This window comes from Macaca nemestrina, chromosome 2, assembly GCF_043159975.1.
Source record: "Macaca nemestrina isolate mMacNem1 chromosome 2, mMacNem.hap1, whole genome shotgun sequence".
NCBI lineage: Eukaryota > Metazoa > Chordata > Mammalia > Primates > Cercopithecidae > Macaca > Macaca nemestrina.
Window position 1 is genome coordinate 136553346 of NC_092126.1, and position 17366 is coordinate 136570711.

The following is a 17366-nucleotide window of genomic DNA, read 5'->3' on the forward strand; positions in this document are numbered from 1 at the left end:
ACATTCCTGGAAGTTTTAAAAGATACCATTTTATGTTCTCTGAATTTTTCAAAATGAAAGAATAATGAATATAAAAGTAAATTAATCTCTCAAGTCTTGACCCTTTCTTGTCAATGCTGTTATCTCTAAGACCTCTCTGAAGTAGGCCACCTCCTCACTCTGTGAATAGTAGACTAAAATAGCGTTCTTATATATTTATGAGGAGGTCTGGAAAGTGGAAACCTTTTTGATACCTAATAATCTTTATATCATCTGTTAGGCAAGTACAGTCAGTCACAGCTGAGAGTATTGCTCGTGATCTTTTAAAGTTATATATGAGACTTTTGTACTCCAAAATCTGGATTGTAGAATAAAACATAACCGCCATTTGATTTTCAGTTTGTGTGTGGTTTGCTTTACGGTTAGCTCCAGATAATTTGGGGACTGAGAGAATGGTTCTTTAGCCATTTATTACTTTTTTGTCTGACACTGTTGATCCACTTTATTGCTTCCTGATTTTTGTGCTCCCTAATTGACTGGGGAAAATAGGTGGTTGTGCTGTTAATTATTTGTGTCAGTGTTTGTTGAGTATATTAGTTAAAATGTACTTATTTGTGGCAGATTTCTGTCTCTCTCACACAAACCCACACCCACCCACCCCTACTTGTTTTTTCTTTACCCCCTTTCTTTCTCTTAGGATAATTACTTGAGAATTGGCATTATTATGTAACCACCCCTCCTTACTGTTCCCCACCTGGTCTTGTCTAGTGGTAACATGGCTTGATGTGATACTCTCTTTAATAAACTTAAAAATTGAAAATAACAGAAGTTAATTAACGTTTTCTTGCTAGTTATATTTAATGCAAATAAAATAACAATTCATACTATAGGAACTCCAAGAGATGATTAACTTTGTTAAAAGTTTTGACAATTGCTATAGATGAATTTTGGGTTAAGGAGTGGTGCAGACTTTAGTTTACTTACATCATTGGGGTTCCTTATTATTATTAAAAGAGGCAAATTAGCCAGGCGTGGTGGCTCATGCCTGTAATCTCAGCATTTTGGGAGGCTGAGGCAGGCAGATCACAAGGTCAGGAGATCGAGACCATCCTTGCTAACATGGTGAAACCCCATCTCTACTAAAAATACAAACAATTAGTCGGGTGTGCTGGCAAGTGCCTGTAGTCCCAGCTACTCTGGGAAGCTGAGGCAAGAGAATCGCTTAAACCAAGGAGGCAGAGGTTGCAGTGAGCCGAGATTGTGCCGCTGCACTCCGGCATGGGTGACAGAGCGAGACACCATCTCAAAAAATAAGTGAAATCTGTCATTTGATTTGAGGCTTAAAATTATATGTGTATGAATTTTTTTTGGTGGGGACAGAGTGTTGCTCTGTTGCCTGGGTTTAAGCAATTCTCCTGCTGCAGGCACCTGAGTAGCTGGGATTACAGGTGTGCATCAACCACGCCTGGCTAATTTTTGTATTTTTAGTAGAGACGGGGTTTCGCCATGTTGGCCAGGCTGGTCTCAAACTTCTGACCTCAGGTAATGCACCCGCCTTGGCCCCCCAGAGTGCTGGGATTACAGGTGTGAGCCACTGCCCCCGGCTAATTTCGCCTCTTTTAATAATGATAAGGAACCCCAATGATGTAAGTAAACTAGTGTCTGCAGCAGTCGTTAACCCAAAATTCGTAAATATAAATATTTATGAATGTGTATGTTTATGTAAATATTAAAGCCTGAGTACAGAAAGAGCATATTGCTTCAAGTAAAGCTAATATCACATTATTCTAATGGTATTTCTGACTTTTGTAAGACTTTGTAGGTGTAAACAAAATTATGAACTTATTCAGTCTTTGATAATAGAGATATTAGTTTCCATGAAGTTGGTTAAGTTTAAATCAGTATTTATGTTAACTAAGACATCACTAATGTCATTTAGTCAGAAAAGACAGTAAAATCTACATATACATGGGTAAAACGAAAGTGAATGACTGTTTTGACTTTTTTTTTTAGTGGGATGTTGGATTTTTATGGTCATTTCTTTAGCTTTTTACTCCAATAGCCTCTGTGCTACATGTTACCTTCCTTTGTCTTTTTCATGTTGAAAAATTGCTTATATAATATAAAGTTAAGATAGTTAACTGATTTTCTTAGAGTCTGAATGAAGTGTGCACTTATTTTTTGAGTGCCTTCTTTTCAACTTAGTACTTTTATAGAAATTTAGGTTAAAATACATACTTAGGATATTATTTCTTTAGTGTTTAGCCTTACGACTTAAATTTTATTTTTTAAAAAAATAGCATTGAATTGCTACTTTATGTTGAGATGTCTTTCCCTGATATTCAGCAACTTTCTTGGTATTTGAATTTCCGTAGCTTTTAGGTGTACAAGACTTCTGCTTAAAAATAAATAAATAAATAAATTGGGACAGCTTGCATTCAAATTAAGATATATAAGGTAAAATGTACGATCCTATTAATTAGGGTTAGTTGTTTTCCTTGGAATTAAGGGGAATATTTTTAAAGACAGAGCTGTACTTTTGGTTTTGTTGGTCTTTGGACCATTTGTGCCTTCCCACAATCTCTGTCAAAGAGTAGACGGAATGATGACAATAAGAACCAAGATTTATTGAGCTTTCTAAAATATTTTAGGCACTGTTAGATGATTTAATACGCCATATACATTATGTCATATTTAGTCGTCATGATAATCTTTAAAGTGTACTTGTTTAGAACCCTTGTTTTCAGACAAGACTCATAAGACCCATGAAGACTTAGGTAAATTTGGTTTGAGTAAGGTCTCCTAGTGGGGTAACATACGTGTGTGTGTGTGTGTGTGTGTGTGTGTGTGTGTGGTGTGTGTGTGTTAAAATATGTATATATTTAGCAAAGGTGGATCCTTAATGTGTGTGTGAGGGTTTAAAAAAATGTTACTGGATGTTGTAGGCACAGTTTTTAAAAATTTGGGCTGCTATCTAGTCATGTCCTTTTTTCAGTTCCTTCTATCTTCTTAGTTTTCCATTTTACCATGAATAAATCAGATGATATATCTGCAGAGTAAAGCCAGATGCTGCTTTTTTTTTTTTTTTTAAATTTGAGACAATCTCTCTATCACCCAGGCTGGAGTGTAGTGACTCGATCTCGGCTCACTGCAACCTGTAACCTCCACTGCCCGGGTTCAAGCAATTCTTTTGCTTCAGCCTCTCGAGTAGCTGGGACTATAGGCCAGGCTGGTTTTGAACTCCTGACCTCAGGGGATCCGCCTGCCTCACTGTGCCTGGCCCAAAGCTTTTTGTTTTACAGTATACCTTTGCTAATGAACATCTGGTCACCACTCCCCACCAAATTTAAGGATTTCAGTTCAGACTTTTCATTGAGAATGAGTGGCATGTGTGTTTAAATTTGCTTTTCTTAGTAGGTGTGGAAAAAGTCTTAATATTTTCAGAAGTTAGAATAAACTATTTTGTATGCTATGTCTAATGGATGAGTATCAGAGAGCAGAGCTTTCATATACTCATACCAAATGCATTCATTTTGTACTGGCTTATCTGGTTTATTCTTGTGCCTCCTTTTAGAGGCCTACCTCAAATTGTTTTCCCCATGTCTTGCCTACTAAGCTTGGCGTACAGTTTATTCTGTCTCCATGGCACTTTCTATACAACGTTGTTATTTATTACTGTAATTGTAATTGTTTACATGTCTTTCCACTGTGCTGTTGAGCAAGGTTGGTATTTCTAGTTTATAATAGGCTCTTATATGTATGGAATAAGTTTAAAAGTACAGTGTGTATGTAAAAGACCTTTCAATGCTGTTGTTACATTCATTTATCATGCTAATATTTCCAGTAGATACATTGATTTGCAGGAAGTGTTTGGTTGGGTTTTAGACTGTCATGTGAGAAAAGGAAGTGTTGTGTGACATTTCAGTGCCATCTATTGGATACTTGATAAAATGACTTTTAAAAGCTTCTTTTACTTTTTGAAATAACAGTCATTTGAAAAAAGTTTCTGAAATTGTCTAAGAACTTAAACTCATTTTATCATAGGCTGTTATTGCTAGCATTGCTATGTAAACACATACCCCCCCTCCCAAAGCAGTATTAATATTAACCAACACATAAAATATTAATAATTGGCTACAATTTAACTTAGATTTCTAAAGAAAATTAGCCAAAACATTCAGTGTAAATGTTGTTAAACAAGAAGTTTTAAAATACTCATCTGTTAAAAGTAATTTTAATTAGTGAGAAAACATTAGGTTTTAATGTGGGAAAGAATTTTAGTTGGAAGAAAAAGCATAACGACTAGACAGTATTTTTCAGTTAAGTACTATTTGAATACCCAAACACTTGTTGAATACCCAAACTGTTGGTGCGATTTTGTATATTTTGAATAATAAACTTTTAATTACAGTGTCACTATGGGGTGATTAATGAGGAAAATAGATTAGATGTGGTGTGTGTGTAAGGTTTGAAGAGCAGTGAACTAGAAGAGGAGCTAAGGTGAGTTATACCACTAACATTCCGAAGTCCACGATGATACTGGGTTTCATGGACAGACAGTTGAGAAACTGACACTGTTTGTTATACATGCGGAAAATGCTTAAACGTTTTAAAAGTGGAGTTTTGTGTATTAGCTATAGATTTCCAATTATGTGTTGTCTTTATAGGAATGAAACAGAAGATGTGTAAGCTTATTGTTTCATAATTAATAATGCTGTTGGTGTGCTTTGTACTTCCCCATTTAAAGGGATTCTTCGTTTTGACATTATACTTCACTCTGAGTAGATTTTCAAAAGCAAAAAAGTATTCTTCCTCAGAAACCCAGAGCAATTTCTAGTTGCTTCTGAATGTTTGTGTTTTCAGGCAAACATTGAATCTTTTATTCTGTGCCTTGTCTTTTGGTAAAACGGTTTTCTCACTTTTAGGTTTGGATTCGATTTTAGGTTTGAGACAAAAGATTGATTCTTGGACTCTCAAATTTATCTAAAAACATTTGTTCTCCTATCAATAACATGTACTTTAAGCATCTTCAGAATTTTTTGCACGTTATACTTTGAACATAAGAATAGCATTGACAGAAAGAATATTAGAACCAAATGTAGTTTATCCAGTTAGAAAATAAACAACTATAATTTTGTAAAGTATGTGTGGTACAGTGGAAAGGACATGAGATTTGAAGTTAGACTGGGTTTGAGTTCTGGCATTATAACTCACTAGCTGATATACCTTGTGGTGGAAGAAAATTCTGTGTCACACTGCCTATAAAAAGTGAAGACCTTTGTGAATGTTAACTATTAATTTGAGGCTTTATAATTCTTTTCATTAAAGAGAATAAATAGATTGGTATGGCAGACACTGAAGTCTGAAGATTTATGTTTGTACTTCTTAGCTGCATTTGTCATACCTCGTGCTCATAACTGCTGTTCTGTTCAGTTTGTAATACTTATGAATGCTAATAGCTACATGAGCTCAAAACTTAAAAATATTTATAAAATGATTTTAGTTCCAACTTATATCAGTTTTGTATTTACTACGATCAAGCAAAAATTGAAGTATAGTGAAAGTATTCGGTAAAGTTAAATAAATATTGTTGTGTATATTTTAAGTTGGATTAAACGTGTAGATTATATATGAAATTGTAATAATGGAGCAGAACCGCATTTAAAATACTTTATTTGTGGTTTTGTGTGAACATTTTAAAGAAACCTTTCAGTGCAGAAGAATACTTGAGGAAAATTTTCTATATTAAATAAACCCCAGCTTGATTATTATTTGTGTTTCTTCTGTTGTAACACAAATCAAATTATCAGGATTTAGAATATTACATAACAATTTTTTCCTCAGCTTTGAAGCTTTCTGTTGATTTTGGGTGTTCTAAGTTGCTTTAAAAAAAATTCCGTGAGTAAATAGTAGGTTTATATGTTTATGGGGTACATGAGATATTTGGATACAGGCATACAATGCGTAATCACATCAGGGTAAATGGGGTGTCCATCACCTCAAGCATTTATGTGTGCTTTGTGTTACAAACAGTTCACTTATACTCTTAGTTATTTTAAAATGTACAATAAATTATTGTTGTCAACCTGTTGTACTATTAAATACTAGATCTTATTCATTCTATCTAACTATATTTATTTATTTATTTATTTATTTATTTATTTATTTATTTATTTTTTGGAGACGGAGTCTCGCTCTGTCGCCCAGGCTGGAGTGCAGTGGCCGGATCTCAGCTCACTGCAAGCTCCGCCTCCCGGTTCACGCCATTCTCCTGCCTCAGCCTCCCAAGTAGCTGGGACTACAGACGCCCGCCACCTCGCCCGGCTAGTTTTTTGTATTTTTTAGTTGAGACAGGGTTTCACCGTGTTCGCCAGGATGGTCTCGATCTCCTGACCTCGTGATCCCCCCGTCTCGGCCTCCCAAAGTGCTGGGATTACAGGCTTGAGCCACCGCGCCCGGCCTAACTATATTTTTGTACCCATTAGCCATTCACCTCTCCCCGCCTGCCTTTACTGCTTTTTAAAGGAAGGGAGAGTTGGTTTTTTGTTAAATAGAAAGGTATGCTTATTTTATTGTCTACTTTTAAAAGACTCATCCGTTTATTTCCCTATTATAGCATTTTCTTTTGTAGCTTAACACATGGGTGAGTAGATACAGCTTTACCTAGCAAAAGAAATAATGTTCCTAGTTCTCTTGATTATCAGTGATCTCACACTGTAAAATTATATTTTTTTGCAGTATCCCTTTTACTATTCAGCGACTATGTGAATTGTTAACGGATCCAAGGAGAAACTATACAGGAACAGACAAATTTCTCAGAGGAGTAGAAAAGGTATTTATTTTATTATTGGAATTATATTATGCTGTGGTGTAATAGCTTTTATTTCAGAAAAGAACATTGAGTAAGATCCGTTTCAGGTACCACTTCTTGAAATATGTTTTCTAGCCTACCTTGAGTTTCCCAAATTGTTTTCCAAATTGCATTCTATGTTTTACGGAGAAATTTAATAGGAGCGGGTAGAGGAGGGTTTGTGTGTTGATCATTGAAGTTTGGGGGAAAGCAGCTTATTATTTCTTGGAAATTCATAGTGTACATCAACTTATTAAAGGTTCTGAGAAGTTATAATTGCTATTTTAACTTTATAGAGCGTTTTATAAACTTACCCATGGAATTCATTTTCCCAATTCTGGAGTTCAGAGGTACATAACTTGGGAAACTTGTTGGTGCCAAGCATGTAAATGAGGTATTGAGTAGAAACATGCAGGTCAGATTTAGAGATAAACATTAATGTTTGTGTGTGGAGGGGGTTGAGGGAGTGTTAGAATAAGGGAAGGGTATTCTGAATAAAAGAAATGGTGTGGGCCTGGTGCGGTGGCTCATGCCTGTAATCCCAGCATTTTGGGAGGCTGAGGTGGGTGAATCACGAGGTCAGGAGTTCGAGACCAGCCTGGCGAACATGGTGAAACCCTGTCTCTGCAAAAAATACAAAAACTAACCGGGCGTGGTGGTGCACACTTGTAAACCTAGCTACTCAGGAGGCTGAGGTAGGAGAATTGCTTGAACCTAGGAGGCGCAGGTTGCAGTGAGCTGAGATGGCACCGTTGCACTCCAGCCTGGGCAACAAAGCGAGACTCTTGTCTCAGGAAAAAAAAAGAAAAAAAAGAAGGAAATGGTGTGAAGAACAAAGACTCAAGGTATTTAAGGGAATGAAAAGTAAGATACTGACTTGTCTTGAGTGAAAAATGAAGGAGCCCTGTGAGAACCAAGATTGGACTAATGGGTTCTAATTTTCAGTTGATGATTGGTCCAAAAACACTTCAGTGTTCATTTAAGGATCTGGTTCAAATTCACTTTATTTTATCCTGGGAACAGGAATCAAAAACCATTACATAGTGATTTACAATAGTTCTTGAGGCCATACTGGATTAATATATTTTGTTGATCCTCTGTACACTCAATTGAATAATATCCCCAAAGGCCAGGAAACTGAGATGGCTCATCAGTACTTATTTTTCAGCTCCAGGAGTTGTAATAATTACATTTTTGAGATCTTTGGATAAAGAAGCAATATGTTACAGTAGTCATATCAGGTGCCCTGCCTTTAAATCAGGGTTGCAGTGCTTCATAGTTGTGTGACCTTGGGCCAGTTAGTTTTCTCCTCTGTAAAATGTGGTTAATAATAGGGCTATGAAGGGGATTAAATGCAGAACACTTACTGTGACTCATAATAAACTTTCAGCGAACACTGAATATTAGTAAAGTTATTTTTACCAGGAAGATCATATAAATATATTACAAAAAAGGTTTGAGTCTTTCTGTGGGATATATGATGCAACATAACAGGCTGTGGATTGGGTGTTGCTTTGTAAGGAAAATCAATTACATGTGTCCTAAGTACTTCAATCTCTCAACATCTTTGTTGATTCCATCTGAGCTTAGTTCCTCTACTGCATATAGTATATGATGTTAGGGGTCTAGAATAACTAGGACAAAAAATAAGTAGGAAAAAAAATCAGTGGCTGAGTAGGATATTCTCTTTTGGTCCTTTGTAATTGTTTTAGTTTTTGTTTTACCAGTTTTCATTTTTAACCATTTATTTTCCTTCATTAGCAAAATTAGAATCAATGGAAATTTAACCCACCAGAGTGATTTTAGAAACAAATGATTAAACTTTATGTTGTACTTTTCTTCATACTAAATCACTGATTTTTGTTATTGCAGAATGTGATGGTTGTTAGCTGTGTTTATCCTTCTTCAGAGTAAGTATATTTTTTCTATTTCTAGTATATTATTTACTATATTTAATCATTTTATTGCTTCTAATACATTATTCTTAAAACAGACTGAATTTTATATGTAATTAAGTGTGATAACATACTTGTGAACCTACCATTCAGTCCCCAAAGTAGAATATTACTGATAACATCATCTGTATGTTTTTTCTGGTAAAGAGATTTGGATTAAAACGATTGGTGATTTACTGTAATTTTAACATTGTTGGATTTCCATACTGTGGTGGCACCTATGTCCCTGAGATGCCATTCTAGATGCCTTTCCAGGGTATCTCTAGGGCATAATTCCCATGTTTGGAATAGTTACTTGATGGCTTTTCTCTTTATGATGGAAAATATTTCCAGTTGTCAAGATTTATATATGGCAAAGTAAGAATTAAATTTGGACACAATTTCTCAACCCTGGAACTATGGACATTTTGTGCAGATAATTCTATTGTGAGTGGGTGTCCTGGGGATTATAAGAGGTTTAGCAGTGTCCTTGACCTCTACTCATTTATGCCAGTAGTGTTCCCCTCCAAATATCTTTAGACATTGCCAAATGTCCCCTGGAGATGTGAAAGGCAGAGAGGGGAGGTTGTCCCCTGCTGAGAACCATTGGTTTAAGGTTAATCTGACTCTGCTTTCATAGACTACTGAGTTACCCAGGCTGGACTGCAGTGATGAGTGATCGTAGCTCTCTGCAGCCTTAAACTCTTGGGGGCTTACGTGATCCTCCCACCTTAGCCTCCCAAAGTGCTGAGATTACCGGTGTGAACCCCCCACACCCAGCCCAATTTGTTTTTAGAATGTTCTCAAGAATATACTTACGTTGCTAAATAAGATACTAAAATAATCCCATACTATATTTCTTGACAGAAAAACTATTAAAAAATATATATATATATGATAAAAATTTCCTTTATGAACAGAATATGTTTTGTTTTCCTAATGAGTGTGAGGTATTTTGGAAAAATGGTAAAGAAGTGCAGAGTCAAGTCATAGTGACTAATAATGGATTCTTTTCTTAAATTGTATGCCTGTGTTAATTCTCACAGTCTTTTTGTTTGGGTCTGTGACAGATCTTACAAAAGATCTTTTAGACCCATGATTCTTACCAAAATGAAAGAATTAAGTCGGAACCAATCACCCACAATGTCTCATCTAAGAAAGGACTCACAGACCAGCAGCCCAACAGATGACGCAATGGACAGGAGTGGGCTCCCTGACCTTCAAGGAAGTTTTGAGCTATCCGGGAAAAGCAGACAGTATCCACTGGATGCATTGGAACCCCAACCCAGCATTGGGGATGTTAAGGACATTAAAAAAGCAGCCAAGTCTATGCTAGACCCGGCACATAAATCTCATTTCCACCCCGTGACCCCCAGTTTAGTATTCTTGTGTTTTATATTTGGTGGGTTACACGAGACATCACTGAGTGTTGCTGTGAGCAAGAGGTCTAATATTGTGGTTGAGAACAAGAACAAGGAAATGGATACTCCTTGTGCTAGCGGATTCAAAGATATGCTTAACTTTATTGCCCTTGAGAAGTCATCAGTTCTCCGCCACTGCTGTGACCTTTTGATAGGTGTTGCCGCTGGATCAAGTGATAAGATTTGCGCCAGCAGTCTCCAAGTTCAGAGACGATTCAAGGCAATGATGGCATCTATTGGAAGACTTTCACATGGTGAGAGTGCTGATCTGCTAATGAGCTACAATGCAGAATCAGCCATAGACTGGATCAGCTCAAGACCGTGGGTCGGAGAATTAATGTTCACATTTCTTTTTGGAGAGTTTGAATCCCCTCTGCGCAAGCTACGCAAGTCAAGTTAGTTGCCAAGAAAGCACAGATGACAACCTATTATGCTGTGAGAATGTTTCTAGATCAGTGCATGGATGGCTTCATTGCTCTACCTGCCATTGTGTCTGAGATCCCAGTCTTTGAGGAGAAAAAAACAATGGTTAAAAAGACATTGGGGAAATATTTTGAGTTTGGGGGTGTACTTTGCCACCCCATTATTAGGCAGCTATCACCACAAATGTTTCCAAACTTAGCAGCAACGGCAAACTGCTGGCCCAAGAGGAGCAACCCCACATTTTCGGGATTTAAAGCTCCTGATGTTATAACAGGATCAACCATCACACTCCCTTTGCTTCAAATGGCATCTACCCCATAAGATCTTGAGCGGGGAGCATTGGGTGGAATCATGGATCCTTGCACTCTTAACATGAACTAATTCTTGTTATTTTTTTTAAAAAAGGGGGTGTGGTTGTTTACGCCTGTAATCCCAAAACTTTGGAAGACCGAGGTGGGCTGATCACTTGAGGTCATGAGTTCCAGGCTAGCCTGGCCAACATGGCAAAAAACCCCGTCTCTGCTAAAAATACAAAAATTAGCCGGGTGTGGCAGCGCACGCCTATAATCCCAGCTACTTGGGAGGCTGAGGCACAAGAAACGCTTGAATCTGGGAAGTGGAGGTTGCAGTGAGCCGAGATTGCACCACTGCACTCCAGCTTGGGTGACAAAGCCAGACTCCATCTAAAATAAAATAAAAAACAAGTCATCCACAAGTATATTTTCTTTTCTTATAGGAAAAACAATTCCAATAGTTTAAATCGAATGAATGGTGTTATGTTTCCTGGAAATTCACCAAGCTATACTGAGAGGTGAGATTCTAGATTTTTGATACCTACAGATTTTGCATTGTCCTGATTTTGAGTAGCAGGCTTAGTGTACTTTCTAAAAATTGGGCATTTTATGGATACTATAGGATGAACTACATAGAATTAGTTAATTTGGTAAGGCATGGACCTGAAAACAAAGTTGCAGCAAATACTTCTGTGATATATTCACATCAGCATACCTTAAGAGGGATGACTTTTTATAAAAATAAGAAATGATGTTCATTTATCTTATTATAGGTCTAATATAAATGGGCCTGGAACACCTAGGCCACTTAATCGACCAAAGGTTTCTTTGTCAGCCCCCATGACAACAAATGGGTTGCCTGAGAGCACAGACAGCAAAGAGACAAATTTGCAGCAAAATGAAGAGAAAAATCACAGGTTTGTATGTGTTTTATATTTATTAAAAGTTAACATTTCATCAGGACTTATCACTATAAGTTCTGAGGGACAGAACAAGGTTTTCATGCAGTTTATAGGAGCACTGGCTTCTCTTTGCAGGTGTAGCAAATGTTGAAGGTGGACACAGACAAGACTTTAAAATTGCTACTTTGTGAAGACTGTTTATGTAGGGTCTAAAAGTAAAGTAGATATGATCCATTTTATTTGTTATTTCTGAAAGTTACTTGAAAAGAGAAAAGATCTTTATAAATAAATTGGTTTTGTGAATCATTTCTCACTGTAGTTCATAAAAGGACACCTTTTATTTTTATCTTCAAATTTTCTGTATCATTTTAAGGGAAGGAAGACTAATTGAGGGAGAGGACTTAGAGAGTATGTGTGTATGGAAGACTTGTGGGTTTATTGTAGGAGAATATTTAACTTACTGGAGAATTGCACAGAAAGGTCATACAGCTTTTCTGAGTCCTCCTGGGAATTATTCATCAAACAGTTTAGGTTACCTTGAAATTATTCTCTTGTATTTTTCTTTGCTCAGGTGTTATAATTTAACTTTGACACTAAAATACAATTTAAAACATTATTTAACCTTAAAAATGGGGATGTAGAAGATGGGGAAAATAATCTTATTAATGACACTTTAAAAAAACATTTACAGTGACTCTTCGACATCTGAATCACAAGTTTCCTCAGTGAGCCCTTTGAAAAATAAACATCCAGATGAAGATGCCGTGGAAGCTGAGGGGCATGAGGTAAAAAGACTCAGGTTTGACAAAGAAAGTGAAGTCAGAGAAACAGCCAGTCAGACAACTTCCAGTGAAATTTCTTCAGTTATGGTAGAAGAAACAGAAGCATCATCTTCATCTCAGGATAAAGACAAAGAAAGCCGTTGTACCCGGCAGCACTGTACAGAAGAGGATGAAGAAGAGGATGAAGAGGAAGAAGAAGGTATTTAGAGACCATCTGTAAAAGGGTGGAGTAAGGAGATCCTCAAATTCTTGTACTTCACTTTTTTCGTGAAAGAATTTTACATAATGGAACTCCTTATAATGCTGATGTTGGGCTTTTCTCCCACCTGTATGTAGTTGCTGCTGAATTTCAGGGGATGTGATTTGAACTATAGAATATCAGAATTCATGAAACTTAACTGTGGAGGTATTTTGAAAATAAAATTTAACTACAACAACATTTGCTTATTTTTAGAGTCTTTTATGACATCAAGAGAAATGATCCCAGAAAGAAAAAATCAAGAAAAAGAATCTGATGATGCCTTAACTGTGAATGAAGAGACTTCTGAGGAAAATAATCAAATGGAGGAATCTGATGTGTCTCAAGCTGAGAAAGATTTACTACATTCTGAAGGTGGTGAAAACGAAGGCCCTGTAAGTAGTGGTTCTTCTGACTGCCGTGAAACAGAAGAATTAGTAGGATCCAATTCCAGTAAAACTGGAGAGATTCTTTCAGAATCATCCATGGAAAATGATGATGAAGCCGCAGAAGTCACCGATGAACCAATGGAACAAGACTAACTATTTAGAAACATTTAGATGCAGTATTTTACATACAGTTCTGGTTTTAACACTGTATAAAACTTTTATGTAATAAAGTGGACCTTTAGTTTTACAAGAGAAGCAGGTTGTAAAATAAAGTACTTTATGGATAATTCCTGAAAGAGTTGTACATGTAAGAACTGTGAATATCAGCTCCTCTGGGTCCTGCTTACCTTACCGCTGACTTTTCTTTCTTTCTTTTTTTCTTTCTTTTTTTTGGTCTGGGCAAATCAGTGGTTTGTGTATAGATTTTTTTTTTTTTTTTTAATTTAGGATTAAAGTTTTTAAACTGGAAGGTAATTATAATTTTGAAAAGTTTTTTGAGATTATCACTTTTAGTTTATACATATGCAAGAAGCTTTTTGTCTTGTCTCTTTCTGATAGCTCTAGCAGTTTTCATATTTTGGTCATAGTTTCAACATTTTAACATGTGAATTATAGGGTTTCATGCTGGTTTCCAGATTTTATTGTTTGGCTACGTACTATGGAACTTTAAGTCATATATACATACATATATATATATTATTCTAAGGGGGGAAATGTTATATTTTTCTGTTTCTATAAGAGATGAATACAGTGGATACTTTTTCTATTGGTAATGATTGAGTTCACCTCTTTCAGAAGACATTTTCTTTCTCTTCTGAGTAATTGAAATAAAATCTGGCCCTTGTGATGAAACCCTGGAAATCTTAAGTCTGTTGAAATACCAGGTTAAACACATTCCAAGAGATCTGTTCAAACTCAAATTCTTTTGTATACTTCTGAGGTGCCTGAGAAAAAGACTTCATTATTTATGAGAAAATATGCTTTATCTTGGAAATTGTGTTCAAATGTTAGCTTACTATTTTGTAGAATGAATGTTTATGAAGCTGATATGAGACCATCTCAGAAGAACCAAGCAGGTTCCTTGACCTTTTGCTTGCTTTTCTGAACATTGTGAATATTACACGTGTCTTTCTAAATTATTCTAGAGTATGCAAATGTCAATGGTATGAAACACCACTGTACTGGAAGAATTAATATATTACTTTAGTATGTACCTGAGCTAAATGACTGAAGCTTTAGGGGTGCATAGAAACCACCATAATTTGTATGACATTTTGGAGTGAATTAAATATTTTTGAACATGCTTCTTCGACAGCCAGTGTTATATTTTTCAGATCAACACAAAGCACAATGATTACTCTAAATTCAATATTTTCAAATTTACATATTTAAAGTCATGCAAACTGCAACTTCCCTGTCAAAATTACTGGCTGCCAAATTTATACCTGTTTCTTCAACTGTACCTTTTGATATTTAGAGTTTTTAAATTTCTGTAAAGTAGATTTTGTAGAATGTAATGTGTTCACTGCCTTTGTGAAGCGGTATATAATTGTATAATTTCTGTGTGTAAACTGAATGCTTGGGCTTTCAATACAGTATTCATATAAAGCAATAAATATTAATGTTATGAAATATTCGAGTACATTTTTATCAAAATATGGAAGAATCCCCTTTTTTAAAGTTTCAGATACCTGAAATACACAGACGGGCTTCTAAAACTGATGCAAACAGTTTCTGACACTGTATCATATGCTTTTGGGTGATTTGGGGGGCAACCACAAGTTTTGCGTTTTGACTACTTAAATCGTCATGACTATAAATACCAAAACTATTTGGATCCATTTATGTTTGTAGGATAGTATACTACTGACTGACTTGACTGTCAAGTTCACAACAGCTAGATGATATATTTATGACTATGTCTAATAGTTAAAATCTGAATATTGATTTACTATATCCAAGAGGGGAGAAAAATTAAACATGTAAATTTTTAAAAATTTTTTCAAAAATGTTACAATGAAGCAAATTTAAGTTTAGAAATTTTGAGATTTTCTTTTGAATATTTATGAAATTGTCAGTAAACCTACCTAAGATCCTGTGACCTTTGATATTTTTTATTTTAATTGTAGTGCCATGGACCATTTGTAAACAAATTGATTTACTTTTGTTGGTTACAAGTTGAAGATTTAGCATTATGACTTTGAGGTCTGTGGTTTTATTTGTAAACTTGCAATTGCTGTATTTGCAAGGGCAAATGTATTTCTTTATTAAATAAAGTACAATAATGGTGAATGTACCAAAATGACATCACTTAACTCTATGAGAGATCTGCAGTTTAATCTATAGTTTAATAGTTTTAATATTTATTAGATATTCATATGTTGATCATAGATCAAACTTGTTGCTGTTTATACAGATAATTGTAGAATGCTCATGGAATATCTTTAGGGTAGGTGGAATACTTCTGTAGTTAAATTGGGAAAGCTTGTTCAGCTGGTTTTAGATAATGATGGCCATTTGGAAGTAAATTTCCACAAGTATTCATAGGTGCACTTAACACAGACTTTGCTTAATGAAAATGTCAATTCTAATAATAACTGATTCACTTACGAATTTTTAAAAGTCTGATTTTACGCATGTTTCTTAACGTACATCAAGCAAAGTCCTGTTAAAAGATCTAAATGAAGAATGGAGACCTCAGTGATTAAAGATACTTTGTTTCTGACCTTGAGCAGATTACTTACCTGTTTAGACTGTTTACCTGTTTAGACTATAACCCAACATGTAAAAAAATTTGAAGATTCTGATGAGGAAAGAGAGAGAGAGAGATGTATTATGTTTTTAGCACTTTTCCCTTTTAAAAAGTGAAAATATCCTTGTACATTTTTGAAAAATATATATTTTCAGTTCTGAAAAATGTAGCAAAAGTAGTGAAAATGTCATATTTTAAATGTTGATTATTAGATAAATTTAACCTGCTTAGAGTTTATTGTAACTACATCTTTCAGAAGTGTGTTTTGGAGCAGTGAAATTGCCAGCCAGGCCTTGTGGCTTGGAAAGGCATCCCAGAAATCCTCGGCCAGAAAGTGTGGCCTGTTAAAAGCATTGAGATTCAGAGTATTTTGTTTTGCCGGTGTAGATAGGCATGTATTTATGCATTTTTGCATTTGTAAAATCAGCGATTTTTCAAATAATGTAAATGTAATATACTAGTTTACTTAAAGGTACTTGGGCAGAATCTAAAGCTGCTACAATGTTTGATTATGAAAAAATGTAACATGGTAAGGATGAAAATGCAACTTATAAAACCAAAGGAATTGAAAATTTTCGGTGGTGTTTCAAATTGTCTTCTGAATAGGAATTTAACATTGGTTTTGATAAAATGAGGGTCAGTTCTCAAGATTTGTGCTAATCATAAAATGAATGAATGCAAAACACCTTGTAATTTCATATGGAATTATAAAAATTAGGTTTACTGGGTTTTGGCCTAATAAGAGTGCTAGTATGTATTGGTTAGAATACATCTATTTCACATTTTAAAAATCAGTACACTCTTCAGAATTTTCTTTTATTTCAACTTGGAGCCTAGATTACTTTGCCAAATGTATTTTCATAATGCAATAAAATATAAATTAGAATATTTTCATGTGTGTAATTATTTTATGTGCCGTAATGGTTTATTTACCCTGCTGCCGCCCCCACCCACCTCACTGCATCCCACCCCACCCCACCCCACCCTACCCTGTGCCACCACCCACCTCAGATCCTCAACTGAGGAAACTTAATGCATGACTTTGTTACAGCCCGGTTTCTTATGTGGTGACAAGGTGTTCCAGCAGAGGGTGCATCTGATGTGACAGGTGTGGTTCTTTGCCAGGCAAGTCATGCTAATTGTCAACAAAATCCAGACTTTATAAATAAGTTTCTCCATTGCCGTAATTTGGCACTAGCTTGCACGTATATATTTACAATATTTGTGCTAAGCATTTTAAAGGCTGGGAGCAGTGGCTCACGCCTGTAATCCCAGCATTTTAGGCCAAGGCAGGTAGATCTCTTGAGGCCAGAAGTTCGAGACCAGCCAGGCCAACATGATGAAACCCCGTCTCTACTAAAAATACAAAAAGCTGCGTGTGGTGGTGGGCACCTGTAATCCCA

At 35.7% G+C, this 17366-nt stretch overlaps 2 protein-coding genes across 8 annotated transcripts in view; both read left to right on the forward strand.

Annotated features, from left to right (window-relative positions):
• The window catches only part of LOC105479590 (protein phosphatase 4 regulatory subunit 2), a 73982-nt gene extending 57133 nt beyond the window's left edge, over positions 1-16849 (forward strand). For 6 of the 7 annotated variants that reach the window (XM_011737609.3, XM_071092083.1, XM_071092082.1 and 3 more), the window contains 6 exons: positions 6718-6811; positions 8702-8739; positions 11344-11418; positions 11674-11817; positions 12494-12783; positions 13039-16849. In XM_011737609.3, coding sequence (XP_011735911.2) covers positions 6718-6811; positions 8702-8739; positions 11344-11418; positions 11674-11817; positions 12494-12783; positions 13039-13364 — 967 coding nt within the window. In that variant the 3' untranslated portion in view covers positions 13365-16849. Of the gene's footprint in view, positions 1-6717; positions 6812-8701; positions 8740-10419; positions 10439-11343; positions 11419-11673; positions 11818-12493; positions 12784-13038 lie in introns of those variants that run through there. The other variant, XM_024792186.2, reaches the window with a different exon arrangement.
• On the forward strand, positions 8746-11000 carry LOC139361999 (endogenous Bornavirus like nucleoprotein 2). Its single transcript, XM_071092089.1, has one exon. It carries the CDS (start codon positions 9766-9768, stop codon positions 10582-10584), a length of 819 nt encoding a protein of 272 aa, XP_070948190.1. The 5' UTR covers positions 8746-9765; the 3' UTR covers positions 10585-11000.
• Positions 16850-17366: the final 517 nt, after the last annotated feature.

What these genes read in the sequence shown, in the direction of transcription:
- LOC139361999 (XM_071092089.1), top strand. Translation starts at nt 9,766, where the DNA reads ATGGATTCTTTTCTTAAATTGTATGCCTGTGTTAATTCTCACAGTCTT.